Here is a 23,903-nt window from a genome sequence, read left to right as displayed (position 1 = left end):
CGGGTGTTTTGGTATATTTGTGGTATTTTTCGTTTTTACCGCTATTCGGTTGGGCTTTTGAGGCACATACAGAAAAAATACTCTTTCGATTCCACGCGCTCGGAGTGAAATTCGAATCCAGGTGGAAATCCTCAGGTGGAAAACGAAAATCTTTAGGTACCATGGAGCCTGCTGAGGAAAACTGGTCTGGGTTCGATCCGATAGCCAAGGATTTCTACGAGGAAGTGCAGAACAAGTCCACCAACGAATCGGGACACATTCTTGTAGATGGTGCTCCCGCGCCGCTCAAGAATGAAAAGGAGAATCGCGCCTCCAAGCAGATCAAATATCCGTATTTGGTGGTCCCCAAGAGCAGTTCCTTTGTGACCGAAACAATGCTGATCAACTTCTTTGGGCGTACTGTCGTCCAGGACCTGGAATACCGCCGAGGGTCGGGCGTTTACTTTGTCTATTTTCTCAACATTGGGTAGGTTCAAAGTTTTGGCATGGTCGGCCTTATTTATCCCTATTCTGAAGATTCTTAGAGGCAGCGCGTATGCGAGTGGAGAAGCATCCAAATCTGATCAGGGGCTTCACTGGCCGCCACCAGAAGGAGCGGGAACGAAATATCGAATTCCAATCGGCCCTTGAACCAATGCCTAAAAGGGGTCCAGCCTTCTTGGAAACTGAACGCACCCCTATCAATATCCAGCCCCATGGGGTTCCCCTCTCTGCCGGCAGACATAAACATCCGGAGTTTATCCGGCCTCCGCTGGTCACCAAGGCGGACTACCAAGGGGGATCGCTGCTGGCCATCAACGATCCGATTAAGCGATATCTCAATGTCAGGTATGAGTTCGCCCTGGAGCGCCACGATGTCTATAACCTGAAGGACGAGACAAGGATGTCGCAGGTTGTTCTGCATTTCCGTTCAGGAAGATCCATTCCAGTGTAAGTATGGCCAGCTATGGTAGATCCTGACTACTCTAATGACTACTCTACCGTTTAGGCCAACAATTGCTGCTGCTAAGGAGTTTAAACCCGAAAACCTGTTGGAAGAAGGCATAAGCAAATGTGTGGTGTGCCAGAACTGGACGGATATTTTCTGTAAGCTATGCAAGATGCCCTTTTGCAACGCCTCCTGTTTCGCGGATGTGGACGACCTGCACAAGGAGACTTGTGGCAAGGGAGAGCTCCTTAAACTCGACGAAAAGGTGGGCCGAAAGTTCCCAAAGCCCGGACTGCCTCCGACCGGGTCCAAAGTGAGGATCACAGCTTTCGAGCAAACCAACGTGGTCTATGTGCGCTCGGCTGACATTCACGTGGATATCGCCTATTACGCAGTTCTCTCGGAGGTGATGATGATGGGCAAAACTGCGGCCAAACTGCAGACACAGCCAGTCAGTGGACAGATTGTGCTCTGCGAGTTTGAGACAAGAATGTTCCGCGCCATGGTGCTCAACGTGGACGATCCCAAGGACATCTATGTGGTCTGCATTGATTTCGGCAGCATTGAAGTTACGCAGCTGGATTATTTGTACGAATGTAGTGCCTATTTAGCAAGCCTGCCTTGCTATCCCGTGGCTGTGCAGTTACGCGGAGTTCCGAGACGCCTTCTGGGCCCCAACATAAGGGAAATCATGTACGAACTGGACCAATCTTTGGTTTTCGATATTAAATACTCGAAGCGCGAATACGACTATAGCCAGGGCTTGCAAATCGTGGTAATGACCGAGATCGAAACTAGCGGCAACTTGAACCGTGTTTTTAAGACCATAATGACACCCGTGGAGCCGTCGTTGTCGGAACTGGGATACAAGGAGGACGTAAGACCAAACTTATGAATATCATTAGCCTTTTTAAATACTTCTTTCTATCTCAGTGTCTTCCACATGTCCCATTACCCACTGGGAAGAACATCGATCTAGTTGTGATGGACAACTCGTTCCTCAACTTCGGCTTTGTCTACTGCGCTCCCAGAGATCTGGCATTCGAGATCACAGCAATGCAGAGGGACATACAGGAGTATGGCGAAAAGATCGCGAAGTGCGCAACCTACGCCCCACCGTAAAGTTACCTGCAGTGCACTTTTTAGGGAAATAACATAACTCTTTATAATTTAGGAACGACGTGCTATGTATAGCTAAGTACGAGGGGAAGTGGTGTCGAGGTGTTTCCTTGGAACTGGTGGGCGATGGTTATCCCAGAATTTTGTTTATTGACTATGGAAACATTGTGCCGACCCATGTCAGCGACATAAGGGCCTACCCACCGCAGTTTATCTTCCCAGTAATGACTGTAGAGCTGTTTGTGATTGGTGAGTATTAGTAGCGGTAGTATATTTATCATATTCCTATGATTATCATTCACTTAAGGTTTGCCTGATGAGCTCACCCCTGACCAGATCAATCGACTTGAGCAACATTTCCCATTGGGAGCCGCCGTGACCTGCAATGAGATCATTTACAGCGAGAAGGAGAATAAATTTTCCGTTCGGATTGACAACATGCAGGATATTTTGAACTTCCACTAATGTGGCAAAAAAAGAAGTTAAACGAAACTCACTGAAGTTTAAGTTTTTAAATGAGAATCATTTAAATCATTCTTTGTTATTATTTTAGTTTTCCTTGAATAAACCAGTTGAAGGCAGTCCAGACTATCAGAGATAGAGGATTCCTGTAAAATATACGTTAAATTATGGAAAAATATCTGGGTAAAGATTATAGGAAACCTACCTCTAGGAAATTATTGCCAAAGGGTGGTTCAATTTTCTTCCAAGATGCCAGTTCCTAAAGAATTTTAATATAATAGTTGTTTTCCAAACATAAAATTCAAACTACCCACATATATAGTGCTTGGCATCAGCTTTCCTCCGTAATTTTGAAGATCCCCTAGGGAATCATTATCTGTGATCAGACCAAGTCGTCTATAAAACTGCAGTTCCTCCGGACCACCCCCAGAGGTGATTAGTGTGTACTCTTTGGTGTCCATTTCCCTAAGTGCCAGCAATTGAGTAGCTTCCTCTCTGGCATTGTGATTATAAATTATGAGGTGTTTGCAGCGGAGAGAGTTATTCTCTGGTAAGTTACTGGTCAAAACTAAGCCAACCATTGGTTTCTCAGTGGAGTTAAAAACAGCTATTTTTTGGGGACTATCCAGCTCCGCCTGGTCTATATCATAGCTCTGGCAGTAACCGATAACTAGTCTCAAGCAATCCTGACTGTTCGCCAAAACACAGCATTTAACTTTTTTCTCTAGGACTAAATTGTCCAGCATTGCATGGACGAACTCAAACTTGGCGGAGTCGTAGAGCCCCATTTCTGGCCAGGGCGGTAGATTGGGCTCCAGCACCTCCATTAGTTCCATAAAGTGTGTATTCTTGAATAGTGTTTTAAGGAGTACGGGATGATCGCATACCACTTGGACCATTTCATCTATGAAAGGAGGATCCTAAAAAATCATCATCATATTGAAAATATCTCAACATTTTATGAGTGAATATCCCTTACCACCTTCGATTTTTTAATGTATTTAGCCAGAAAAAGAAGAATGCTCTCTTGGAGTGCTGCTGGGGCTAGGAAGCACAGATATTCCGCTCGGGTGAATTCCGAGGTGGCAGGATTTTCTTTCTCCGCAGATGTTCTTTTATTTATTCCCCACTCCAGCTCATTGGATAGGCAGGGAGCAGTGCCAACATGAGGTGAGGCATCCAAGTGGGAGGATCCCCAAGTCGAAGGATTCTCTACATCCGTGAAGTTTCCTTCGCACTTTATTTTCTTCAGGACATGGGATCTGAAGGGAGCACTGGGCGCAGGAGGTGGTGATGTGTCCGAGTGACCATTGAGTGCATCAATTTTCTGGCACCAAGTGGCAATCTCCAACTTGCGTTGGATCACGCACTCCTCGAGTGTTTTTATTTCCTCCTGGACCTCAACATCTCTGGTGCCGACTTGCAGCTGATCGTTCTCCTTGAAATCGCGCTGCTTAAAGACGGTCATGGTGTCCACAACCTTCCCAGTGTCATCCTTAAGGGTTACTATGGATCCGGTGACCACCAGGGTTCCGTTGCCAGTCCATGTCTTGTGCTTTTTGGTGGTCTGATTGCGCCAGAGCACATGGAAAATGCGGCTCTCCTTGAGGGGATTCTCGCCAGCCTTGAGTTCTCGGGGTCCCAGGTTTTCGGTGCCCTTGGAGGATCCCCATTCGCTCGGGAGAGAGATGCTGGGCCAGGAGCAAGATGATTGTGGCTCCTCGAGAGGATCTGGATTATCGGCTTCGCGCTTTACTGCCTGGCGCATCGAGGGGGCCTTCGAACGTCGCATTGGTAGTCTAAGTTTTAGGCTTACCTGTCTGCAAGGGATCGTAGGATATTACCAATTTTCACCTAAATTTCCAATTTATAAGGCAAAACTAAAAACCAGGGCGCTAATTCATTTTCAAGTCACAGCTGAGTGTGGCCAAAGCAATGAAATGTGAAGGGTGTTGTTGGACCCTTTTGGTGACCCCGGTAAACGGTCACACTAGGTAGTGCCGGCTTTAGAATTTTTTGCAGAAATCCTCTCCAGGCACGAGTTGAGTGATTCCCCTGGCAACGATGGCGTTCCACTGGTGCGACAACAACCTGCACACCACCGTGTTCACGCCGCGTGACTTCCAGGTGGAACTGCTGGCCGCGGCGTACGAGCGGAACACCATAATCTGCCTGGGCCACCGCAGCTCCAAGGAGTTCATAGCCCTCAAGCTGCTCCAGGAGCTGTCGCGACGCGGACGTCAACGTGGTCGGGTCAGTGTCTACCTGAGCTGCGAGGTAGGGGTAAGCAAGGAGCCCTGCTCCATCTACACGATGCTCACCCACCTGACCGACCTGCGGGTGTGGCAGGAGCAGCCAGACATGCAGATTCCCTTTACCCACTGCTGGACGGATTACCACGTGTCCATTCTGCGGCCAGAGGGATTTCTCAGCCTGCTCCAGGGTCGCGATCTGTTGCTCAGCAGCGTGGAGCTGATTGTGCTGGAGGATTGTCACGACAGTGCGGTCTATCAAAGGATTATGCCCATCTTCGAGGAGCACATTATACCAGCTGCGCCGGCGGACAGACCGCGCATACTCGGACTGGCTGGACCACTGCACAGCGCCGGATGTGAGTTGCAGCAGCTGAGCGCCATGCTCGCCACCCTGGAGCGTAATGTGCTCTGCCGGATCGAGACGGCCAGCGACATCGTCACTGTGCTGCGCTACTGTTCCCGTCCGCACGAGTACATCGTGCAGTGCGCCCCCTTCGAGATGGACGAGCTGTCCCTGATGCTAGCCGACGTTCTCAACACCCACAAGTCCTTCCTGGTAGATCACCGGTACGATCCATACGAAATCTATGGCACGGACCAGTTCATGGAGGAATTGAAGGGTGTGTTTTTAGAGAGAAAGTAATCAATCATATAATAACCCCGCTAACTACCCTTCCAGACATACCCGATCCCAAGGTGGACCCGCTGAACGTCATCAACTCGCTGCTGGCAGTGCTCCACGAGATGGGGCCCTGGTGCACGCAGCGGGCTGCCCAGCACTTTTACCATTGCAACGAGAAGCTAAAGGTGAAGACGCCGCACGAGCGGCACTACCTGCTCTACTGCCTGGTGAGCACGGCCCTCATCCAACTGCACTCCCTGTGCGATAACGCGTTCCTGCGGCACCAAGGACCTGGTGGCGACTCACGTCAAACCATCGAACGTTATTCCAGCCCCAAAGTGCGACGTCTGCTGCAAACACTGCGGTGTTTTAAGCCCGAAGATGTGCATACTCAGGCGGACGGCTTGCGCAGGATGCGGCAACAGGTGGATCAGGCGGATTTTAACCGATTATCGCATGCGTTGGAGAACAAGTGTCGAGTGGTAGACCAACTGGAGCAACAGCCAACGGAGACACGAGCCCTAGTGGCCAATCTCGAGCAGATTCTGCACACGTCAGAGGACAAACAGCCGGCGGTGAGGAGCGCCGCTCGTCTTGCTCCTAGTCCAGCGCCTTCGAAGAATAAACCGGGCAGTGGGTCAAACAATGGCCAACAGCGAACCCGAAGACGAGTGTATACGAGACGCCACCACCGGGATCAACATGATGGTAGTGACACTCTTTGTGCGCTAATTTACTGCAATCAGAACCATACCGCGCGCGTGCTCTTCGAGTTGCTGGCGGAGGTAAGCAGGCGTGATCCAGATCTCAAGTTCCTACGCTGCCAGTACACCACGGACCGAGTTGCCGATCCCACCACAGAGCCCAAGGAGGCCGAATTGGAGCACCGGCGGCAGGAGGAGGTGCTCAAGCGATTCCGCATGCACGACTGCAATGTGCTAATCGGCACGTCGGTGCTGGAAGAGGGCATCGATGTGCCAAAGTGCAACTTGGTAGTACGATGGGATCCGCCCACCACATATCGTAGTTACGTCCAGTGCAAAGGCCGGGCCCGAGCAGCTCCTGCCTACCACGTTATCCTGGTGGCGCCCAGTTATGAAAGTCCGCCTGTTGGTCCAGTGCGGCTGAGTGATCGAAGTCATCGCTTCATTTGCGGGGCATCAGGAACGGGCGACACCACAGAGGGGGAGAGCGACTCGGATGACTCGGCGATGCCGAATTCCTGCGGCTCAGATCCCTATACCTTTGGCACGGCCCGCGGAACGGTAAAGATACTTAATCCCGAAGTTTTTAGCAAGCAGCCGCCGACGGCATGCGACATTAAGCTGCAGGAGATCCAGGACGAATCGCCGGCTCTAGGATTTCTAGACAATAGCAACTCCAGCGACGAAGCCGTCAGCATGAGCAACACATCTCCAAGTGAGAGCAGTACAGAACGAAAGTCTAGGCGCTTCCAGTGCGAGCTGGGCGTACCAACCGAGCCAGAAGCTACGACCGATCCATCTCCCAAAATCGAAACCGTAGATCGTTTGTCCAACACCACCAAGAAGTTGGTGCATCAAATGGCACAGTACCGGGAGATCGAGCAGATGCTTTTGTCCAAGTGCGCCAACACAGAGCCGCCGGAGCAGGAGCAGAGCGAGGCGGAGCGCTTCAGTGCCTGCCTGGCCGCCTATCGACCCAAGCCGCACCTCCTGACCGGGGCCTCCGTGGATCTCGGCACTGCCATAGCCCTGGTCAACAAGTACTGCGCTCGCCTGCCCAGCGACACCTTCACCAAGTTGACGGCCTTGTGGCGCTGCACGCGGAGCCAGAGGGATGGAGTGACACTATTCCAGTACACACTCCGGCTGCCCATTAATTCGCCATTAAAGCATGACATTGTGGTAAGTGTGGGAAATGTTCTTAATACAAGGAAATTTCAGTTTTCTAATACCCTTCCATTCTTTAGGGTCTTCCCATGCCCACCCAGACTTTGGCCCGTCGACTGGCTGCCTTGCAGGCATGCGTGGAGCTACACAGGATTGGTGAGCTGGACGATCAGTTGCAGCCCATTGGCAAGGAGGGATTCCGCGCCCTGGAGCCCGATTGGGAGTGCTTTGATCTGGAGCCGGAGGACGAGCAGATTGTCCAGCTGAGCGATGAACCCCGTCCGGGAACAACAAAACGGCGTCAGTACTACTATAAGCGCATTGCTTCCGAGTTCTGCGATTGCCGTCCGGTGGCCGGATCACCATGCTATCTGTACTTCATCCAGCTGACGCTCCAGTGCCCAATTCCCGAAGAGCAGAACACACGAGGTCGCAAAATTTATCCGCCCGAGGATGCCCAGCAGGGATTCGGCATTCTCACAAGCAAACGCATCCCAAAGTTGAGCGCCTTCTCGATCTTTACACGTTCCGGTGAGGTGAAGGTTTCCCTGGAGTTGGCCAAGGAGCGGGTGGTCCTTACCAGCGAACAGATTGTCTGCATCAACGGTTTCCTGAACTACACATTCACCAATGTACTTCGGCTGCAAAAGTTCCTCATGCTCTTCGATCCGGACTCCACGGAGAACTGTGTTTTCATTGTGCCCACGGTGAAGGCGCCAGCGGGCGGCAAGCATATCGACTGGCAGTTCCTAGAGCTCATCCAGGCCAATGGCAATACAATGCCTCGACCAGTGCCCGATGAGGAGCGCCAAGCGCAGGCTTTTGATGCCCAACGATTCCAAGATGCCGTCGTGATGCCATGGTATCGCAACCAGGATCAACCGCAATACTTCTACGTGGCCGAGATCTGTCCCCACCTTTCACCACTCAGCTGCTTCCCCGGCGACAACTACCGCACGTTCAAGCACTACTACCTCGTCAAGTACGGCCTGACCATACAGAATGCCTCGCAGCCTCTGTTGGACGTGGATCATACGAGTGCTCGTTTAAATTTCCTGACACCGCGATATGTGAATCGCAAGGGAGTGGCTCTGCCAACCAGTTCGGAGGAGACGAAACGGGCAAAGCGCGAGAATCTTGAGCAAAAACAGATCCTTGTGCCAGAGCTGTGCACCGTGCACCCATTTCCAGCCTCCTTGTGGCGAACTGCTGTGTGCCTGCCCTGCATTCTGTACCGGATCAATGGTCTTCTCTTGGCCGACGATATTCGCAAGCAGGTTTCTGCGGATCTAGGACTTGGAAGGCAGCAGATCGAGGAGGACGATTTCGAATGGCCCATGCTGGACTTTGGATGGAGTTTATCGGAAGTGCTAAAGAAATCCCGCGAGTCTAAGCAAAAGGATTCGCAAAAGGAGGCTTTGGTCAATGGAAACGATTTAGGTGATGTTCAAAAGGAACCGGTTAAGGAGGAGACTCCACCAGATGAGGATTCCAAAGCCGATAATGCTGAAAAGAGTGCCGTCGAACTTATCATTGAGGGCGAACAGAAACTCCAAGAGGCGGATGATTTTATTGAGATAGGCACTTGGTCCAACGACATGGCCGACGACATAGCCACCTTTAACCAAGAAGACGAGGACGAGGATGAAGCCTATCACCTTCCAGTTCTGCCTGCCAACGTTAAGTTTTGTAAGTTTTTTTAGATACATTTAGCTGGGGAGAGGAATAATATCAAATAAATCTTGCAGGCGATCAGCAGACCCGGTATGGATCGCCAACCTTTTGGGACGTGAGCAATGGGGAAGCTGGTTTCAAGGCTCCGAAGCGCGGTCAGAATCAGCAAGGTAACAAGGGCAAAGGAAAGGGTCCAGCAAAGCCCGCCTTTAACTATTACGACTCTGACAATTCGCTGGGCTCCAGCTACGATGATGACGACAACGCAGGACCGCTAAATTACATGCACCACAACTATAGCTCGGATGACGACGATGTGGCGGATGATATCGATGCAGGGCGTATTGCTTTCACATCCAAGAACGAGGCGGAGACCATCGAAACCGCCCAGGAAGTGGAAAAGCGCCAGAAACAGCTGTCCATAATCCAGGCAACAAATGCCAACGAGCGGCAATACCAGCAGACCAAGAACCTGCTAATTGGATTCAACTTCGAGCAGGAGGAGGAGGATCAGGACGGACATCCCAGTGGCAGATACGAACAGTCCATAGCTAAACTTAAGACGGAAATAGAAAGCTGCGGAATGCTGGTGCCCCACGATCAGCAGTTGGTTCTGAAGCGAAGTGATGTTGCTGCCGCTCAGGTTGCAAAGAAATCGATGATAGAGCTGTTAAAGCAACTACTGCCATACGTAACGGAGGAGCTGCTGGCCGAAAAGCTGGGTGACAGGCGGGAGCTGCTGCTGTCGGATTTAGTGGAGCTAAATGCGGATTGGGTGTCCCGACATGAGCAGGAGACCTATACGGTTTTGGGATGCGGAGATAGTTTTGACAACTACAATGATCATCATCGTCTAAACTTGGATAAAAAGCAACTAAGGCTGCAGTTTGATCGAGCAGAAATCCAACCAACCACTCCTAAGAAACCCATATCATCATCCATCTTACCAGCTGCATTCAGCTTCGATCGTCAACCGAATCTAGTGGGCCATCCAGGACCCAGTCCCAGCATCATCTTGCAGGCCCTCACCATGTCCAACGCCAACGATGGCATTAATCTTGAGCGCCTGGAGACCATTGGAGATTCCTTTCTCAAGTATGCCATTACCACATATTTGTACATTACCTACGAGAATGTACACGAGGGAAAGCTTAGCCACCTGCGCTCAAAGCAGGTGGCCAACCTAAATCTTTATCGCCTGGGAAGGCGCAAGAGACTGGGCGAGTACATGATAGCCACAAAGTTCGAACCTCACGACAACTGGCTGCCACCCTGCTACTACGTGCCGAAGGAGCTGGAAAAGGCGCTTATCGAAGCGAAGATCCCTACGCACCACTGGAAGCTGGCCGATCTGTTGGACATCAAGAACCTAAGCAGCGTGCAAATCTGCGAGATGGTTCGCGAAAAAGCCGAGGCCTTGGGCTTGGGGCACAATGGAAGTGTCCCAACTGGCCAGATAGACGACTCCAACGACAGCTGCAATGATTTTAGCTGCTTTATTCCGTACAACCTTGTATCACAGCACAGCATTCCGGATAAGTCCATCGCCGATTGTGTCGAGGCGCTGATTGGAGCCTATCTTATTGAGTGTGGGCCCCGGGGAGCACTACTCTTCATGGCCTGGCTGGGTGTAAGGGTGCTGCCCTTTACTAAGCAGCTGGAGGCTGCGAATAAGGTAGAGCGAATACCGGGAAGCACCAGACCAAATGCCGAAAAAATGGTTACCGTTTACGGCGCTTGGCCCACGCCACGAAGTCCTCTGCTGCACTTTGCCCCCAACGCCACGGAGGAGCTGGACCAACTGCTCAGTGGTTTCGAGGAGTTCGAGGAGAGTCTGGGGTACCAGTTTCGGGATCGGTCCTACCTTCTGCAAGCCATGACACATGCCAGTTATACTCCTAATCGACTGACGGATTGCTACCAGCGCTTGGAGTTTCTGGGCGACGCAGTGCTGGATTACCTCATCACACGGCATTTATACGAAGATCCCCGCCAGCACTCGCCAGGCGCATTAACGGACTTGCGGTCTGCGCTGGTGAACAACACAATTTTCGCCTCTCTAGCCGTTCGCCATGGCTTCCACAAGTTCTTCCGCCATCTCTCGCCGGGTCTAAATGATGTGATTGACCGCTTTGTGAGAATCCAGCAGGAAAATGGTCACAGCATTAGTGAGGAGGTTAGTTCTAGCACTTCTTATTAATACAGTTTATATAACAAGTGCTCTGCTTTGTTTCAGTACTACTTGTTGTCCGAGGAGGAGTGCGATGATGCGGAGGACGTTGAGGTGCCCAAGGCTTTGGGCGATGTTTTCGAGTCGATCGCAGGGGCCATTTTTCTCGACTCGAACATGTCGCTGGACGTGGTGTGGCACGTCTACAGCAACATGATGAGCCCGGAGATAGAACAGTTTAGTAACTCAGTGCCAAAGTCGCCCATTCGGGAGCTCCTCGAGCTGGAGCCGGAGACAGCCAAGTTCGGCAAGCCCGAGAAGCTGGCGGATGGGCGGCGGGTGCGCGTTACCGTGGATGTCTTCTGCAAAGGAACCTTCCGTGGCATCGGGCGCAACTATCGCATTGCCAAGTGCACGGCGGCCAAATGCGCTCTGCGCCAGCTCAAAAAGCAAGGCTTAATAGCCAAAAAAGACTAAAGAGTCATCGCTGCAATTGTGTTTCATTAGGTTTAAGCAAAACTTTTTAGATTTAAGAATAACATTTGTATAAATCCTGAATAAATTGTATATGTCGAATCTGTGTGTAAATCGACGTGAATTTTAATTTTCTGTTTCAGCGAAGTGCAGAATAATCGAAGTTGATAAGATTTCAACGCTATTTTTGGTGATAAGCGTCAACCAAAGATAGCTCAAAGCGCAGTGAGCTTATCGCACATAAATTGGCAAACTTTTACCGATTAGAAATTAGTGATAACTTGGCAGTTGAGAAGACATGGACGCGGCAGTAGAGGAAATTCCCTATCAAGAGTTAAAAATTGGAAATGTTTGTAGCAAGCCTTAAAAGCAATTTTTGATTAAGAATGGTGCCTACATTTTAGCTAATAGGTTCAGGATTTTATGGCCACGTTTATAGTGCAAGGTGGAGAAATATTGAGATTGCAGTGAAGAGGATAATACCGGGCCGTGAAAGCAGAAAAATTCAGAGAGAGGTTAACCACCTCTCAAGGGTCAGCCATGTAAATATCGTTAAACTCTACGGAATATCCAAGGACGAGGACAGCTTTCTTATGCTCATGGAATACGTTGATGGAGGATCTCTGCACAAATTTCTACATGAGGGCTCGAGACCAAGTTATTCTCATGCTCACGCCTTCAGCTGGGCTTACCAGATCGCTCAGGTATGCCGGTTTATCAGGAAAGTTGAGAGCTGAGTAATACAAATGTTCTTTATAGGCAGTAGCTTATCTACATGCCATTACACCTCACGCCGTCATTCATCGCGATATCAAGCCACTCAATGCTCTGCTGTGTCAAAAGGGTCTCAGACTGAAGGTCTGCGATTTTGGCACAGTCGTAGACCTATCCCAATCAATATCTCAGAACGCAGGAACCTGCAAATACAAACCACCTGAGGTACGTGATCTTCAATCTACAAACTAAAAAGTAGGTAAATAAGAAAATCTTTCCAAAGGTTTTGGATGGACTCCCCTTTACTGAAAAGTGTGACGTCTACAGTTGGGCGATTACTTTTTGGGAAATATTATCGCGCAAGGAGCCTTTTGAACAACATGATGGTACTTTTGCCTTGAGCCTGGCAATTAATGGAGGCAAGTAATCGTGTTAAGTATCAATTATTCCACTCAAAGCAAGGATAATATTATTTTTACAGGTGAGAGGCCGCCGTTAAATAGTATTACCTCCTGCCCCGAGGATGTAATTAGTTTAATTGACACTTGTTGGAGCACGAATCCTCAAAGGAGACATACAATGGAACTTATTGCTTATATCATGGAAAGGTTTGTCAGTGAAGCTGGACCAATACAACCTCTGGATTTGTAATCAAAACATTTTTGAACAACCAATCAGTAATAATAATCAGCTATCTATGTGAACGTTAAACACTATTTTATTTTCTTGAAAACTCTCCTGAAATATTTACATTGTATGGGTCACTGTATGGATTACGCGGATAGGACAAGGGTGGGATGGGTGTTAGATGCTCTTGGGGGATTTGGGCGCCAAATATTCAATTCAAGGTTACATCCAGTGAACTGTAGTACAATTTGCGGAAATACATAGTTTGTTATTTTCGTTAGCTGCGGGTATAGGTATGCATATAGGGAATTTATAAAATATGATCTAGGCATATGTTTTACAGTATATGAATCACTAGCAATACGTTTGATAATTTTACTTATACTCTTCATTTGTTTTTTTGTTCTATCAAATGTAAATTTAAAAAATTAAATGTTAAAACGTTTTAATAAATATATTCATATGTGTTTGTATATATATTTTGCTTGCTTGTTAAAACAAAATGATCCTCGCTCATGTGTTGGTTAGTTACACAATGGAAAACTGTAACGTTTCGTAGAGTTTCGTTTTGGAGTATAATTTTCTCGTTAATCATAGGTTTCCTTTTGTTTTTCGTTTTTAATAAATGTTACATACGTTAAACTTATATATATATATCTATATATAAACATGCGTGTATGTAAGCATAGTTTAATTAATTCAATTGGTTTGGTATAATTGTTGTCTTTATACTCGCTATAATTGTTTTCGTTTCGTCTTTTTTTCACCGCACGTTCCTGCCTACGATTTGTTCAATGTCTTCATATATATGGTATATATGGATGTTCAAGCATATATATTCCCTTTGTATTGTTGTAATTTAGGTCGCATTCAATTTTGGTTGCATTTGCTTCACTTAATTTCGGCGTCTAATCGAAATGTTTGCATTCAAATAAGAAACAAACAAAACATAATCCAAAATAGGCGACAATATGATTTGATTGCGAGATTTAATGGACGAATTTTGAGGGATTAACTGAGATATTATTTAAGTATAGAAAAGGATGGCTTACTTATAGTTGCTGCGTTATCGCCAATACTCATACCTTATGCTGATTTTCTAATAAAGAAACTTATTATTAAGGTAAAAAAACTTAAACTAGCCAGGTAGGATTTTAAATAAAGTAAATTCTTAAAGTGTTAACAAAAGGTGTCAAAAACGTTTTATTGTTGTCATTTGTATGTGATATGTTTCGGGTGTGGTAAGAACACAAATATAAATAAATTATTAAAGAATAGGTGGTTACAAAAGATTGAATACACTTAAAAGACGGCTTAAACAATAACTGAACGGACATTCAAGTACGAGTTGGGTACTGGACAGCTAGGTTAAACTATTTTACAAAAGGTAAAAGAGCAACACAATATTCGAGTACAATTGGTGTTAGTCGCACAATACACTGGGACAAACACATAATTTTTAATATTCGAAACGGATCTGTAGAGCACAAACAAAATAGTTTTTGAAAGCGTAATCGGCGTGAAACGTTGACAATGACGATGACATTGTGGATTAATAATGTCGTGGTTACCTAGTCTCTCGATTACGTACATATAAAAATTCTAATTTGGATTCTGCTCACGATTAGGTTTGAGATACATGGGGAGTACATTGCTATGTATATGTAGCTGAGTATGAGTACAATATTGTAGGAGGTCTAATTTCAACTGCCACCTGCTGACAGTTTTCTACCGAAAAGCAAGCTCTAGAAGTCGACTACAAATGTTGTGGAACTCATTGGGCATGCAATTGTATATACGGGGGGTTTGGTTAATGCGATTAGCTTTCAGAATTCCTAGACGTACATACATGTGACTGACTACATGATAGATGTGGGTCGTGTGTTTGTGGCTTGTCTACGATTACCTTTCGAAACGAACACAAAATATAAACTCATTGGGGAAACCTCATCTAAACAAATGCCGAGTACTATGAGATGGTTGGTGGGGTGGCTGATGGCTACGGATTTTTGGTTTGAAATGGACATGATATACACAATTATAATTATAACACATTCGTTTAGCTGCAAATTGCTTCTGTTCTTGAGTCTGATTTAAATCGAAATCTATGTGTCTGTGTGTGTTGTTTGTTGTTGTTGGTTGGTTGCTATATACTTAGTCTACAGAACGACGTCAGGCAGGTCGTGCGGCCTTGCCTAGGCGCGCATTTGGTTTTCATGTACGATTTTCCTCTCCTTATAGTAGATCTCCTCCGACTCCTTGTCGCAGAGCAGCAGAACGACGGCTCCGAAAAGGAAGATGGCCGCGCCCCAGCCGACGCCATAGGCCCAGCCGAATTCCCAGACTCGCCGATTGGCTGAAATGCGAAATATATATATAAGTATCTCAAGAAGTTGTTCTCAAAAGATTGTGGCAATCATACCCATGGTTAGTTCGCCGGCAAAGCAAACTGGATACACGATCAAAGCGGACAACACGGCCAGCACTGCAACATAAAATAAACTTTAGCACATGCTGATATCATCAATTTAACTAGTTTCTTACAGGATACGAGCATCACCAATACCGCTATACGATAGAACTTATATTTAAGATTATGGTTCTGCGTCTTCAGGCCCAGACCAGTCAGTACTGTGGCAATAACGTCCGTTATTAGCGTGATGATGCAAAGAGCGGCTGTGGCCTTGATGTAGCCTTTGGGATATTAGAAATTTTTATGATTTAGTATCGTATATGGGTTCAGTTTGATCTGGTATAACGATCTATACATACCCACATCGCGGGTCCAGTAGCAACCTGGTGGATCCTGGATGTTGAAAGGCAGCGGCGCCACCGAATCGTCCTCGATGCAGTGCACAAAGAGACCCTGCCGCCAGTCGGAGGCCATCAGCCAGTCTGTGGATGCTAGGGCCATGATCATCAAAACCACCACGATGACGCCGCAGATAAATGCAATCACCTGTGAAGCCGGAGAAATCGGTTAACCAATCTAAAGCTTTAAGTTAAGAGCATACCTTCAGCGGCCTCGTGATTGTGATGGTCTCAATCGTGGTTGTCGGCGCCATTTTCTCCGCTGGTGGACGTAGAACACTGCATACATAATAATTATTATTAAATGTGGGTGGGAGGAATATATTTACTAGCTTCACAGGCCAGTCAAACTCACCTTATCGACTATATGCAGGCAAAGTGCTGCCCGCAGCTACTAATTGGAATGCGTTTCAATGCGTTTCTTGGTTAGTTTTGCTTAATGGGATGTTGGAAGGGTTTTATTTTTCGGGGCAGGCGAGTAAATGCTACGCCGGTTGGCTTTAACAATCTAATATAAATGCTTCAATTGGCGTTTTATTGCTTTTGGTTTGCGCGCTGAGGTTTTTCCAATGCGTTTCGAATTTCAAATTGCTGGCGGAAGCAGCCCGTTCAACATCTGTATTACGAAAGGTGGGATGGATCGTTTGTTAGCAGGGCAGGAAATAGAGAAATTGGTGACATTCGATTAGAGCGACTGGAGCACAACGTTCGTACAACATCTGTGTTTTCAGCAAGGCAGTTAAGAAAGCAGCAGCAACATGCAAAAACAACACGAGCAACAACATCGACAAAGACAATGGCAAACTATTATGGGGTTTACGGGAATACACCAAATCCCATCTGCGGCTACAAGGGTGTTTAACTTAAAGATTTAGTACAATTCTGTCTATAAAATTACAAAAGCTCTTACAACTTTTGAATTTGTAATAAAAGTGAATACACATAGGATAAGGAAATGCACAAAAATGCTGGAATGCTTTAATTTGTATATTTTAAAGCCAATTATATAAATACAAGTTATCTGAACACACATTTTATTCATCAAAATTCGCTTGTAATTTGGTTAAAAGAGCCTGTTTTAATTATACATGTATATTTTTTTGACCACAATTGTAGGCACCAATGTATGTCATGGATTAACCGTCGCAATTTGCAAAACAATGCGTTGCCACAGTTGAATGAGTTCGGATTGTTGAAATTAAAATCGCTCTATTGTGACAGACAGAAGCGCGGCTGAATATTTGAGTCTGTTAAGGGGGAAGCCCAATGACAAAAGACGGAAGCTGGGGTGCTAAGGTGCAGTCCCCACATAAATTATGCTGCGCGGCAACTGCAACTAAGCAATTTCAATGCTGGAAATGCAGACAGGCTAATTACCCATTCGCATTCCATTGTTATACCCTAGGTAAAAGTACAATATTTTGTATTTGCTAAGAAGTATATATCAGCATCCTGATCAGCCTTACCAGTCCTCGTGTCATCTTAAAAACTAAGGACCTGAAATGTTTGAAATACATAGTTCGTATTCTCAAACAATGTTTAAAAATCTTTCTGATCACATCCTAACTTTTTGTGGCATAGAAAAGATCAGTCGAACTTATTATAAAATTCTTGTTTTTTAATTCTTCTAATAAATCATTTATATGATACCGGAAGTACATAATATATTTAATTAAAATCGGATATTGAGCTGTTTGATTGGTGGTTTTAATATTCAGACAGAAGGGTATACAAACTTCGCCACGCCGATATCGAACATTCGCACGTTTCCTTGCCAATTTTTAATATCTTAGAGATGCAGATACGCGAACTGAGACACGTTTATATCTATGCATATCCCCTGTGTTCATATATCTGGGGAATCTCGAGATATTTCGACGGGACAGACGTAGATGGTTTAGTTTTATTTTTAGCGGCTAGAAATCTTCAATGAAAACAACAACAATTTCGCAGATGAGCGAGTACGGACTTTGTGTGCTGGTGTGTGTGCGTGTGTGGGTGAGTGGCATGGCAACAGGATCATAACGGTTAATTGCTATATAGAACGTAACTGTAACGGCAGGCAAAATTGGGGCAAACGGCCAAATGCAAAACAACAACAATGACAAGGGCGAGGGTATTTCTATATATGTATGTACGTATGTAAATTTGTTGTGTGTGTTTGGGGGAAACGGAAGCAAAACAAAATGCAAACTGTTTTAGTTCAGGAATATACCTTTCCTTGTAATAGTCCAGAGTTACCGATTCGGAATCAAATTCTGAGTAATCTGGCAGCGATTCGGCATCAAAGGAGCTCATTCCGCTGAGCGTGTAATTGGGCAAGACGTTCATTTTGTTGTTGTAGCCAACAAGGCTGCCTTGCTGCTGCTGATATTGTTGTTGCTGCTGCATTGTTGTTCTTCTTTTTCTTTCTACGTTTGTTGTTTTTTCCGCTTTAAACAATATGTCACGCACACACACACACACACGCCCTCGAAACTGGCTGCTATATTTTTTCTCTATTCTCTTTTCGCTGCCTTTTCACACTCTTTTCACTTTCGCCAAATGGTTTTCCGCCGTTCGGTTCTACCTGTGCACTTACAATCTGCTCGAAAAGCTCTGTCGCTTTTCCACATTCACATGTTCCTCGACCACCGACTTTTTAATCAAAAAATAAAAATAACGAAAATAATGTTTTGCTTCCCTCATAGAGCTGGAACAAAAATCGATGTATTTTCGACTCATCGATGTAGGCAGAGTTGCCACTAGCGATAATTAACGTGTGAATATCGATTAATTAACTTTACCATCACTACTGCTATATCGAGGAGGTAACAAAAAATCGAATATCTTTTTTGATTATATGTCAAGAAATACAAAATTACGTTAATTTAATTCAGTGTAATTAAAAATTTAATTAAATTTAAAATGCACAATTGACGGTAAGATAAACTATCCGATATTTATCGCGGACGTCAAAATCGAATGACCATTTTTACCGGGATAATTAATCCCGAAAGCAGTGTGACCATTTGCCATAGTACGAGAACGTAAGAACTCGGCGTCGCGTGGCTTGGCCAGATTATCGAACAAAACAATATCCTAGAACGATCCGTAGAATCCTGATTCTGTCCCTAAGAGACCGCGGTGGACCCCAGGAATTCATGGCCACGGACACTGTGTCCAACGGCGAGAACTTCGCCCAGCATTTGACCGGCAGCGGCGACGACGACGTGATCTGTCCCACATGCGACGTGAAGATCAAGCGCAGTCAGGTGGCCGATCACTGCCAAGTGGAGATGGAGCGATTGCACAATCCCATAAGGGTCGCCAATCCGGCGGCCCAATCCGCCGGGTCAACTGCAGCATCCGCGTCTCCAGGATCCGGATCTGGATCGGGAGGCAGACAGCCGTGGAGTGTGTTCCAGCGAGTGCAGCGCAACCGGCAGGCCCGTCAGCGCCAGCGCACTAGGAAGCGTCCGGCCTCTCCTGGTCCATCACCTCCTGCAGCAGTTGCTCCTAATCCCGCAGCGTCAGCTCCTCCGCCTCCGGCAGCTGCCGCTCCTCCACCCTCAGCCGCTCCAGAAGCCAGCCAACCCACCTGCCCCGTGTGCAATCACAACTTTCCGCAATCCAACATTCAGGAGCATGTCAATCAGTGCCTGCGCCAGAGCCGACGGAACGGCCAGGCCAATGGGGAGCGGCATTCCAGCGATGACTCTGAGGACAGCGAGGAATATGAGGAGTACGAGTGGGCGGGACAGAAGCGCATTCGCGTGTCCACCCTCGTTCAGGGAGGCTACTCTGCCTTGGGTCTGGGCCAGACAATCAAGTATAATGGCAGCCAGCAGGCGCAGGAGGACGAGGACGAGGATCTTAATGTGGACGAGGATGACACGCACATCTACGGGCCAACGCAGTATGGCGAGGGCGATGTGATACCGCTGGTCAACGAGGACACAGAGGGAAATGTCTCCGAGGCAGATGTGACCAGCTATGTGCGCCGCCTAATCTCCTCCAGCGACGGGCCCAAGGCAAATCATTCCAACGAAGCCGCCGAACAAGAGACTGCCCATGCCAGCAACGTGGAGGCGCCACCAGCCAGAGAGGAGCCATCCACGTCGCGGTCCACGCGATCCGCCTCCCAGAACCAGCAGCAGGTCATCGAGTCACTGAAGGCAAAGCTGCGGCTCTACGAGAAGCAGGCGCAGGGAAAGTACAAGTGCCTGATCTGCATTGATGACTACAAGAATCCCGCCATCTCCGTGTCCTGCTGGCACGTCCACTGCGAGCAGTGTTGGCTGCAGACCCTGGGTGCTCGAAAGCTGTGCCCTCAGTGCAATTCGATCACGACGCCGAAGGACCTGCGACGCATCTACCTGTAGGCGTCCACAATCGACTTGTTATCCCCGCTGCCGAACTGCTTCCGCCACGAACCCGGCTTTGCTACTAACGCAGATCTAGATGATAACCGTATACATATTATTTATATAGATAACAGATACCGATTATATTACGTGACATTACAATAAGCTTAACATGTAACTATTACAATAAACTACAGAAAACATCAGTTGTAAGAATACGCATTGAGTTATATCCCTGATATTAGCATTGATCTATCAAAAAAGCGTTCCAAACAAAATATAAATATTCAATAATTGAAATTCTCTTTATTCAGAGAAACATAATTTATTATATGCTGTGCAACATTTTATTATTTTTATATTCATTTTAGATAATTAATTTATTTTTTTAATAAAATATTTTTACTGTGTATTGTCTGGTTTTTATAGTCAGTTATCGATAGCCGATAGGTCAGTATAACGTATCGTTATATTTAAACATGCTATTTCGGAGTTTATTTTCTTGTCTAAAGCTTCGTTGTAAAAAGACCAAACGAACTTTATAAAAATTAATTAATTAATTAATTGAAAAATTATAATTTATCAACTTGTACATCGTTTTGTTTTGTAAAAGTTTCTCACGCGTTCATCCCTAATTCACTTTGCCTGGTTTTCTGCCCAATTTCTCCACCATGTCCGGCTCCGGTGGGATTTAACTGGGAATAAGTGATCTGTAAGCTAATCCTGTCTTCTTTTGCAGGTGCCAATCCCTTTGCCCAGTTCCAGGAGTCTTTCACCCAGGATGGCAGTGTCTACAGGTATTTTGATCTGCCCTCCATCGACAACAAATATGGTAAATAGTCAACTTTATCAATGTTTTTGTTATCTTTATTATTATTATTACGCTGCGCAGATTCACTGCCCTTTTCCATTCGCGTTCTGCTGGAATCCGCGGTGCGCAACTGCGACAATTTCCATGTGCTGGAGAAGGATGTGCAGAGCATCCTGGGATGGACACCATCGTTGAAGCAGGGAACCAGCGATGTGGAGGTCTCCTTCAAGCCGGCGCGTGTTATTTTGCAGGTTGGGATCGGAAATTCATCTATACATTTATGTTCCTTCTAAAGGTATTTCTCCATTTTAGGACTTTACTGGCGTTCCCGCCGTCGTGGACTTCGCTGCTATGCGGGATGCGGTCCGCCAACTGGGCGGCAATCCTGAGAAAATCAATCCCATCTGCCCCGCCGATCTGGTCATCGACCACTCAGTTCAGGTGGATTTTGTCCGCTCCTCGGACGCATTGACCAAGAACGAGTCGTTGGAGTTCCAGCGCAACAAGGAACGCTTCACATTCCTCAAATGGGGAGCCCGTGCCTTTGACAATATGCTGATTGTGCCACCCGGCTCTGGTATTGTTCACCAGGTGAACCTGGAGTATCTAGCCCGAGTGGTTTTCGAGAATGAGGATTCCAGCGATGGTTCCAAAATCCTGTATCCTGATAGCGTCGTGGGAACCGACTCCCATACCACCATGATCAATGGTTTGGGTGTGCTGGGCTGGGGCGTTGGTGGCATCGAGGCGGAGGCCGTGATGTTGGGCCAGTCCATCTCCATGCTGCTGCCCGAGGTGATTGGCTATAAGCTGGAGGGGAAACTGGGCCCACTGGCCACCTCCACTGATCTTGTGCTGACCATCACCAAGCATTTGCGTCAGCTGGGCGTCGTGGGCAAGTTCGTGGAGTTCTATGGTCCCGGCGTGGCGGAGCTGAGCATTGCCGATCGCGCCACCATCAGCAATATGTGCCCGGAATATGGAGCCACTGTGGGCTATTTCCCCATCGATGAGAACACGCTCAGTTACATGCGGCAAACCAGTGAGTTTACCTATTCAATATAGATATTGTATATTCATGGATATTGTTTACCAGATCGCTCCGAAAAGAAGATCGACATCATCAGGCAATATTTAAAGGCTACGCGACAGCTGCGTGACTATGCCCTTGAGGACCAGGATCCCCTGTATACAGAGGTTGGTTGTATTCAGGTATATATTAGACACACACTCATCATTCGTTTCTGTTCCTTGCAGTCCATCACTCTGGATTTGTCCACCGTGGTCACCTCGGTTTCGGGACCCAAGCGGCCGCATGATCGCGTCTCGGTCTCCAGCATGTGCGAGGACTTTAAATCGTGCCTTACCAGTCCCGTGGGCTTCAAGGGATTCGCCGTACCACCAAGTGCCTTGACTGCCAGTGGCGATTTCCAGTGGGACGATGGAAAGACTTATAAGATTGGCCACGGATCTGTAGTGATTGCGGCCATTACTTCCTGCACGAACACCTCCAATCCTTCGGTGATGTTGGGCGCAGGTCTTCTGGCCAAGAATGCCGTGGAGAAGGGCTTGAGTATCCTGCCTTATATCAAGACCTCATTGTCACCTGGCTCTGGGGTTGTTACTTACTATCTCCGAGAATCCGGGGTGATTCCCTACCTGGAGCAGCTGGGCTTCGATATTGTAGGCTATGGCTGCATGACCTGCATCGGGAACTCAGGACCGCTTGATGAGAACGTGGTGAACACCATCGAGAAGAACGGACTGGTCTGCTGTGGAGTTCTGTCGGGAAACCGCAACTTTGAGGGTCGCATACATCCCAATACCAGGGCCAACTACCTGGCCAGTCCACTGCTGGTAATCGCTTACGCCATAGCCGGCCGGGTGGATATTGATTTTGAAACTGAGCCACTGGGCGTGGATGCCAACGGCAAGGAGGTGTTCCTGCGCGATATTTGGCCTACGCGCAGCGAGATTCAGGAGGTGGAGCACAAGCACGTCATTCCCGCCATGTTCCAGGAGGTTTACAGTGAGTTAGCTAAGCTATTATGATCTATATATTTATATATATCCTTCTTAACAGGCAAAATCCAGCTGGGATCCAAGGACTGGCAGACGCTAGAGGTGTCCGATGGCAAGTTGTATCCCTGGAGTGGAGTATCGACCTATATCAAACGTCCGCCCTTCTTCGAGGGAATGTCCAGGGACCTGCCCCAGCTGAAAAGCATCGAAAAGGCTCGCTGTCTGCTGCTGCTGGGTGACTCGGTGACCACCGATCACATCTCACCAGCCGGATCCATTGCCCGGAGGAGTCCTGCAGCGCGTTATTTATCAGAGCGCGGTCTGACCCCTCGCGATTTCAATTCGTACGGCTCCAGACGTGGCAATGATGCTGTGATGGCCCGTGGAACCTTTGCCAACATCCGCCTGGTGAACAAACTGGCCTCTAAAACCGGACCCAACACCCTGCACGTGCCCAGTGGCGAGGAGATGGATATCTTCGATGCGGCGGAGCGGTATGCGGGCGAGGAAACGCCTCTAGTTCTGGTCGTGGGCAAGGACTACGGCAGTGGAAGCTCCCGCGATTGGGCCGCCAAGGGGCCATTCCTGCTGGGCATCAAGGCGGTAATCGCAGAGTCGTACGAGCGCATTCACCGCTCCAATCTGGTCGGCATGGGCATCATTCCTTTGCAGTTCCTGCCGGGACAGAGCGCAGAAACCCTGAATCTGACTGGCAAGGAGCTCTACAACATTGCCCTGCCCGAAGGCGAACTGAAGCCGGGCCAGAGAATCACAGTCGAGGCCGATGGCGTGGTCTTTGAGACCACCTTGCGCTTCGACACCGAGGTGGACATTACCTACTACAAGAACGGAGGCATTCTAAACTACATGATCCGCAAAATGCTGGATTAGTGATTAGTGCATTCGCTAACTTCTATATTCCATGTGCATTTTTATTGGCGGTTATTTGTTATTTTGTGACGGAAAATAAAGATTGACACATCACCTGAGAGGTGAT

At 47.5% G+C, this 23,903-nt stretch overlaps 7 protein-coding genes across 9 annotated transcripts; 5 read left to right on the top strand and 2 right to left on the bottom strand.

Moving 5' to 3' along the window:
• Nucleotides 1-81: 81 nt before the first annotated feature.
• On the top strand, nucleotides 82-2,647 carry LOC119549033 (protein vreteno). The gene is made up of 6 exons (XM_037856720.1): nucleotides 82-466; nucleotides 517-930; nucleotides 989-1,805; nucleotides 1,862-2,046; nucleotides 2,103-2,296; nucleotides 2,355-2,647. Exons 1-6 carry the CDS (start codon nucleotides 162-164, stop codon nucleotides 2,510-2,512), a joined length of 2,073 nt encoding a protein of 690 aa, XP_037712648.1. The 5' UTR covers nucleotides 82-161; the 3' UTR covers nucleotides 2,513-2,647.
• Nucleotides 2,286-4,516, bottom strand: LOC119549041. Its single transcript, XM_037856734.1, has 5 exons — nucleotides 3,489-4,516; nucleotides 2,824-3,429; nucleotides 2,715-2,768; nucleotides 2,545-2,655; nucleotides 2,286-2,427 (listed from the first exon to the last, which is right to left on the bottom strand). The coding sequence occupies exons 1-4, from the start codon at nucleotides 4,299-4,301 to the stop codon at nucleotides 2,551-2,553; spliced, it is 1,578 nt and encodes a 525-aa protein (XP_037712662.1). The 5' UTR covers nucleotides 4,302-4,516; the 3' UTR covers nucleotides 2,286-2,427; nucleotides 2,545-2,550.
• LOC119549025 (endoribonuclease Dcr-1) lies at nucleotides 4,474-11,675 on the top strand. The gene is made up of 5 exons (XM_037856708.1): nucleotides 4,474-5,384; nucleotides 5,444-7,272; nucleotides 7,338-8,946; nucleotides 9,006-11,107; nucleotides 11,168-11,675. Exons 1-5 carry the CDS (start codon nucleotides 4,574-4,576, stop codon nucleotides 11,576-11,578), a joined length of 6,762 nt encoding a protein of 2,253 aa, XP_037712636.1. The 5' UTR covers nucleotides 4,474-4,573; the 3' UTR covers nucleotides 11,579-11,675.
• A 198-nt stretch (nucleotides 11,676-11,873) lies between these two features.
• On the top strand, nucleotides 11,874-13,000 carry LOC119549100 (mitogen-activated protein kinase kinase kinase 7). 2 transcript variants are annotated; one of them, XM_037856847.1, is made up of 5 exons: nucleotides 11,874-11,924; nucleotides 11,980-12,279; nucleotides 12,335-12,514; nucleotides 12,573-12,708; nucleotides 12,771-13,000. In XM_037856847.1, exons 1-5 carry the CDS (start codon nucleotides 11,874-11,876, stop codon nucleotides 12,938-12,940), a joined length of 837 nt encoding a protein of 278 aa, XP_037712775.1. In that variant the 3' UTR covers nucleotides 12,941-13,000. The 2 variants fall into 2 exon arrangements, with proteins under 2 accessions (XP_037712775.1, XP_037712767.1); XM_037856839.1 differs by having other exon boundaries at nucleotides 12,573-12,712.
• A 1,093-nt stretch (nucleotides 13,001-14,093) lies between these two features.
• On the bottom strand, nucleotides 14,094-18,451 carry LOC119549085 (transmembrane protein 47). 2 transcript variants are annotated; one of them, XM_037856815.1, is made up of 7 exons: nucleotides 18,309-18,451; nucleotides 16,083-16,343; nucleotides 15,931-16,006; nucleotides 15,689-15,875; nucleotides 15,461-15,610; nucleotides 15,339-15,401; nucleotides 14,094-15,272 (listed from the first exon to the last, which is right to left on the bottom strand). In XM_037856815.1, exons 3-7 carry the CDS (start codon nucleotides 15,979-15,981, stop codon nucleotides 15,112-15,114), a joined length of 612 nt encoding a protein of 203 aa, XP_037712743.1. In that variant the 5' UTR covers nucleotides 15,982-16,006; nucleotides 16,083-16,343; nucleotides 18,309-18,451; the 3' UTR covers nucleotides 14,094-15,111. The 2 variants fall into 2 exon arrangements, with proteins under 2 accessions (XP_037712743.1, XP_037712733.1); XM_037856805.1 differs by lacking the exon at nucleotides 16,083-16,343 and having other exon boundaries at nucleotides 17,943-18,432.
• Nucleotides 18,452-18,592: 141 nt separating this feature from the next.
• On the top strand, nucleotides 18,593-20,291 carry LOC119549057 (E3 ubiquitin-protein ligase Rnf220). The gene has a single exon (XM_037856759.1). It carries the CDS (start codon nucleotides 18,871-18,873, stop codon nucleotides 20,089-20,091), a length of 1,221 nt encoding a protein of 406 aa, XP_037712687.1. The 5' UTR covers nucleotides 18,593-18,870; the 3' UTR covers nucleotides 20,092-20,291.
• A 360-nt stretch (nucleotides 20,292-20,651) lies between these two features.
• Nucleotides 20,652-23,895, top strand: LOC119561854 (cytoplasmic aconitate hydratase). The gene is made up of 7 exons (XM_037875337.1): nucleotides 20,652-20,757; nucleotides 20,813-20,905; nucleotides 20,966-21,135; nucleotides 21,197-21,926; nucleotides 21,981-22,081; nucleotides 22,142-22,913; nucleotides 22,968-23,895. Exons 1-7 carry the CDS (start codon nucleotides 20,745-20,747, stop codon nucleotides 23,795-23,797), a joined length of 2,709 nt encoding a protein of 902 aa, XP_037731265.1. The 5' UTR covers nucleotides 20,652-20,744; the 3' UTR covers nucleotides 23,798-23,895.
• Nucleotides 23,896-23,903: the final 8 nt, after the last annotated feature.

Source organism: Drosophila subpulchrella, chromosome 3R (assembly GCF_014743375.2).
Source record: "Drosophila subpulchrella strain 33 F10 #4 breed RU33 chromosome 3R, RU_Dsub_v1.1 Primary Assembly, whole genome shotgun sequence".
In the NCBI taxonomy this organism is placed as follows: Eukaryota; Metazoa; Arthropoda; class Insecta; order Diptera; family Drosophilidae; genus Drosophila; species Drosophila subpulchrella.
The sequence above is the reverse complement of the archived record's forward strand: the minus strand, read 5'-3'. Positions and strand labels throughout refer to the sequence as shown.

What these genes read in the sequence shown, in the direction of transcription:
- LOC119549041 (XM_037856734.1), bottom strand. Translation starts at nt 4,301, where the DNA reads ATGCGACGTTCGAAGGCCCCCTCGATGCGCCAGGCAGTAAAGCGCGAA. An exon ending in ACATTAAAAAATCGAAGGTG is followed by an intron (nt 3,430 to 3,488) that starts GTAAGGGATATT and finishes ATGATTTTTTAG; the next exon opens with GATCCTCCTTTCATAGATGA. An exon ending in TGATGCCAAGCACTATATAT is followed by an intron (nt 2,769 to 2,823) that starts GTGGGTAGTTTG and finishes AAAATTCTTTAG; the next exon opens with GAACTGGCATCTTGGAAGAA.
- LOC119549100 (XM_037856847.1), top strand. Translation starts at nt 11,874, where the DNA reads ATGGACGCGGCAGTAGAGGAAATTCCCTATCAAGAGTTAAAAATTGGA. An exon ending in GCAAATACAAACCACCTGAG is followed by an intron (nt 12,515 to 12,572) that starts GTACGTGATCTT and finishes ATCTTTCCAAAG; the next exon opens with GTTTTGGATGGACTCCCCTT. An exon ending in GAGCCTGGCAATTAATGGAG is followed by an intron (nt 12,709 to 12,770) that starts GCAAGTAATCGT and finishes TTATTTTTACAG; the next exon opens with GTGAGAGGCCGCCGTTAAAT.
- LOC119549085 (XM_037856805.1), bottom strand. Translation starts at nt 18,118, where the DNA reads ATGCAGCAGCAACAACAATATCAGCAGCAGCAAGGCAGCCTTGTTGGC. An exon ending in ATTGGTGATGCTCGTATCCT is followed by an intron (nt 15,402 to 15,460) that starts GTAAGAAACTAG and finishes TTTATGTTGCAG; the next exon opens with TGCTGGCCGTGTTGTCCGCT. An exon ending in TGCCGGCGAACTAACCATGG is followed by an intron (nt 15,273 to 15,338) that starts GTATGATTGCCA and finishes TTCGCATTTCAG; the next exon opens with CCAATCGGCGAGTCTGGGAA.
- LOC119549033 (XM_037856720.1), top strand. Translation starts at nt 162, where the DNA reads ATGGAGCCTGCTGAGGAAAACTGGTCTGGGTTCGATCCGATAGCCAAG. An exon ending in GTCTATTTTCTCAACATTGG is followed by an intron (nt 467 to 516) that starts GTAGGTTCAAAG and finishes CCTATTCTGAAG; the next exon opens with ATTCTTAGAGGCAGCGCGTA. An exon ending in TGCGCAACCTACGCCCCACC is followed by an intron (nt 2,047 to 2,102) that starts GTAAAGTTACCT and finishes TTTATAATTTAG; the next exon opens with GAACGACGTGCTATGTATAG.
- LOC119561854 (XM_037875337.1), top strand. An exon ending in CAGTTACATGCGGCAAACCA is followed by an intron (nt 21,927 to 21,980) that starts GTGAGTTTACCT and finishes ATTGTTTACCAG; the next exon opens with ATCGCTCCGAAAAGAAGATC. An exon ending in CATGTTCCAGGAGGTTTACA is followed by an intron (nt 22,914 to 22,967) that starts GTGAGTTAGCTA and finishes CCTTCTTAACAG; the next exon opens with GCAAAATCCAGCTGGGATCC.
- LOC119549057 (XM_037856759.1), top strand. Translation starts at nt 18,871, where the DNA reads ATGGCCACGGACACTGTGTCCAACGGCGAGAACTTCGCCCAGCATTTG.
- LOC119549025 (XM_037856708.1), top strand. Translation starts at nt 4,574, where the DNA reads ATGGCGTTCCACTGGTGCGACAACAACCTGCACACCACCGTGTTCACG. An exon ending in CATTAAAGCATGACATTGTG is followed by an intron (nt 7,273 to 7,337) that starts GTAAGTGTGGGA and finishes TCCATTCTTTAG; the next exon opens with GGTCTTCCCATGCCCACCCA. An exon ending in GTCACAGCATTAGTGAGGAG is followed by an intron (nt 11,108 to 11,167) that starts GTTAGTTCTAGC and finishes GCTTTGTTTCAG; the next exon opens with TACTACTTGTTGTCCGAGGA.